The sequence below is a fragment of the Tyto alba genome, unplaced genomic scaffold, assembly GCF_018691265.1.
Source record: "Tyto alba isolate M040663 unplaced genomic scaffold, T.alba_DEE_v4.0 Super-Scaffold_26, whole genome shotgun sequence".
Lineage (NCBI taxonomy): Eukaryota > Metazoa > Chordata > Aves > Strigiformes > Tytonidae > Tyto > Tyto alba.
In genome coordinates this window covers 173,065-176,494 of record NW_024881300.1, presented here as the reverse complement: position 1 = coordinate 176,494, position 3,430 = coordinate 173,065, and the positions used below count along the sequence as shown (strand labels likewise).

Below are 3,430 nucleotides of genomic sequence, written 5' to 3'. Positions count from 1 at the left end.
AGCAGGTATCTTGTTCTATTGTTACTTCTTACAGAAATCTTCTGTTTGGCTACACTCCTGGAGTCTCCCAAATCAGCCACACAAGACCTGAAGAATTCAGGAGAATTATGCAGGGAGCCTTGGATTGTTAGGGCATTTTGCATGATAATGAGCTCTCTGGTGCCAAGTTCCTGAACTGCAGATACTGAGAGAATGAACCAGCTTATATTGGGCTAAAAAGACAATTATTTTTTTTTTGGGGGGGGGGTGGGGGTGTGGAGGACAGGGGGGATAGGGCAGGGGGGGACAGGAACAAAGGTGGCTTCTGTGAAAAGATGTCAGAAGCTGCCCCCATATCCATCAGAGCCAGTTCCAGCCGGCTCCAAGATGGACCCACAGCTGGCCAAACCTGAGCCCATCAATGACAGTGGTAGCACCTCTGTGATAACATCATTAAGCAAGGGGGGGGAAATGTTGTGCAATAGCAACTGGGGGATAAGAGTGAGAATATGTGAGAGGAACAACTCTGCAGCACCAAGGTCAGTGAAGAAGGAGGCGAAGGAGCTGCTCCAGGTGCCGGAGCAGAGATTCCCCTGCAGCCCATAGCGAAGACCATGGCGAGGCAGGTTGTTCCCCCACAGCCCCAAGAGGTCCACAGTGGAGCAGATACCCACCTGCAGCCCTTGGAAGACCCTATGCCAGACAAGATGAGTGTCCCCCAAACGAGACCTGTGGCAACGTGAAGAGCCCGCACCAGAGCAGGCTCCTGGCAGGACCTGTGGACCCATGGAGAGAGAGGAGCCCATGCTGGAACAGTTTTGCTGACAGGACTTGTGACCCCATGGGGACCCATGCTGGAGCAGCCTGTTCCAGAAGGTCTACAGACCATGGGAAGGAGCCCCGCTGGAGAATTTCATTCAGGACTGTCTGCCATGGGTGGGATTGCACACTGAAGCAGAGGAAGAGTGTGAGGAGGAAGGAGCAGCAAAGACAACGTGTGATGAACTGACCACAATGCCCATTCCCCATCCCCCTGTGCTGCTAAGAGAAACAATTCCCAGGATCTCAGTTTTACGTACGAGGTACGCAATGCATGCACCCAAGGGGCATTTTACACAGCAGTTCTGTATGTTCCCAGCACAGCCCCTGTGAACTTTCTGGAAAGCTGACAGTGTGCATCCCGGCCGCAAAGGCTCAGGCTGAGGAGCCAGAGAGGAACGTGGCCAGAGGAGGATGAACGAGAGCTCCTAAAGTCTGTCCAGAGGAACAGCACGGCCAAGGGACTGACAGGAGCCTTTCCACATCACCGTCACCTTCCTGAGTTTTCAGGCTGCCCCCTCCTCCCCCGGCGTGCATGTCCAGGCCCCTTACTGCACCGGAGATGAAAGCAGGGCTCCCAGGGACAGCCTTGCTTTTTGATACAGCCGACTCATTCTCAAACCAAGGGCAGGGGAGAAGCGGACCACAAAGATTCTTACGTGATGTACAGCCACTGGGGAAAGGAACCAAAAGCTTGTCTTCAGCATTTCCATGCTGCATAAGATAGCATTTTAGAAGGCGCTCAGAAACAATGTCTTTTAAAATTTTGGCTTGTAAGGCATCCACTACCATTATGAGTCTTTAACATGAACACTCTTACTGTAGAAGTTGCACAATTAATAGGGAAAGAGTTTACTTGCTCTTAGATTTTTTAATTTCCTCCTGATGCTTTAGTTTTTCGAAGAACAACTGAAAAAAATCCGAACTTTCTACATGTCTAGGAGCAACACAAACAGCACCTATGTCAGCACCTGCAGAGAGATTCCATTTCTTCTGTTATTGTTGGAAGTCACTTTCAAACATCAGAACTATGAGCAGACAATGAAAGTTCTACCTTGAGTGTGTACTCCAAGCCTGTAAGAACCAAAGGTAAATATTTTGACACCAACATTTGCTGCTGCTGAAGGGGGAAGATTCTGTGGGTAGAAGAGAAAGCGTTTACTTTAGAACAGAAGATACACATTGACCTGTGTGCAAGTTTAGGTAGCATGCAGGTTTCTTAGAAAGACTACAACAGCCTCCATAAACAGTGTCTTCTCACGCCCATACTGAGTTGTTAGTCTAACAGGTTGCTGCCGTTTTTCTGAAATGAGTGCCTGCAACTCAAAAAAAAAAAAAAAAAAACAAACCAAAACCAAACCAAATAGATGAGTAATGTAGCAGTCCTTTCATTAATTTACACAAATTAAGGACTATTATTAGTCTTCCCCACAGCAGATGCACATAAAGGAACACAATCTCTGCAAAAGGCAAGTCTGGTGTCATACTTTCAAACCAGACTGGGTGCTGCAGGCTGTTTGGGGAGAGATTAGTGCCCATTTCCCACCTAGCTCACCCCACAATACGATGTTTCAGCTGTGTTAGCTGCCAAAAGTCAACCCACAGAGCCACTTCACACATTTATTCAGTGCCCCAAAGACTTCAAGATTGTGAACGGTAGTATCTTTTATACCTTATTTCAATGGCAGTTGCTACAGCTCTACTCAATACTTAAGGAGAAAGTTAAAAGTTGAACTTTAGCATAAATCCTAGTAGTATGGCCTTTAAGAGAAATAAAAAGGCTTCAGCTGTTTTGGTAATAACATATAAAAAATCCTTACCTTGATGTCACCAAATTCTGAAATCCATTCTTGGAACAAGTTACTCAGTTTACCAAGAACCACCAGCTTGTAAAGGAAATTCATGTTGATACAGGGCCTAGATAGGAACAGGGGATGTAAGGGTTAATGTGGGAATAGCAAGAAGGGGATGAGGAGGGAAATAGTCGAGATAAGAGTTTGCCTAGCTTGTACGAGGTGTTTGTGTTGCTCGACCACTATCTCCTGTTCAAGTAAAAAGCCTCCTCCACCCCTGAGTAAGTGAAGATGTTTCTGTTGATGGACCACTATCTCCTGTTTAAGTAAAAAGCCTCCTCCACCCCTGAGTAAGCGAAGATTACCCCACAACGGCACAAACCTGCTCTGCGGGTCCAGGGGGGTGACAGAGACTGCGCAGACTCAACTGGGAGGAGATCATGGAAATGCTAATTTTAATACGAAGCGGGGATAGGTGTTGCATATGTATAGGCGTATTGCGAAATATTATGAATATGTAATCATTTGCTCTATAAATCTAAGGCAATGGTGCCACATGGGAGCACATATTTGGAGGAGTGATCCCCTATGTGCCCAGCGCTGAATAAACATACCTACTTTACAATCTACCAGATTGTGGAGTCTATTTCCGCACGTCAGTTTTGGCGAGCCAGGCAGGAGACTCTCTGCTCGACTACGGGATCGACTGCGGGGCGGACTCTCCCAGGCGCGCCCCGAGCACTTTCCTCGGAGGAGCCTCCGCTACCAGCCGCTCACCGTGGGGGGCAGACAAGGACTTCCTGAAGCCGCGGACCAAACGGTATGTTTAAGGATAGGAG

At 47.7% G+C, this 3,430-nt stretch overlaps 1 protein-coding gene across 1 annotated transcript; it reads right to left on the bottom strand.

The window, feature by feature from the left end:
* Positions 1 to 1,649: 1,649 nt before the first annotated feature.
* Positions 1,650 to 2,709, bottom strand: LOC122153882 (poly(A) polymerase type 3-like). The gene is made up of 3 exons (XM_042797412.1): positions 2,619 to 2,709; positions 1,853 to 1,934; positions 1,650 to 1,769 (listed from the first exon to the last, which is right to left on the bottom strand). The coding sequence occupies exons 1-3, from the start codon at positions 2,700 to 2,702 to the stop codon at positions 1,651 to 1,653; spliced, it is 285 nt and encodes a 94-aa protein (XP_042653346.1). The 5' UTR covers positions 2,703 to 2,709; the 3' UTR covers position 1,650.
* Between the last annotated feature and the right edge of the window lie 721 nt (positions 2,710 to 3,430).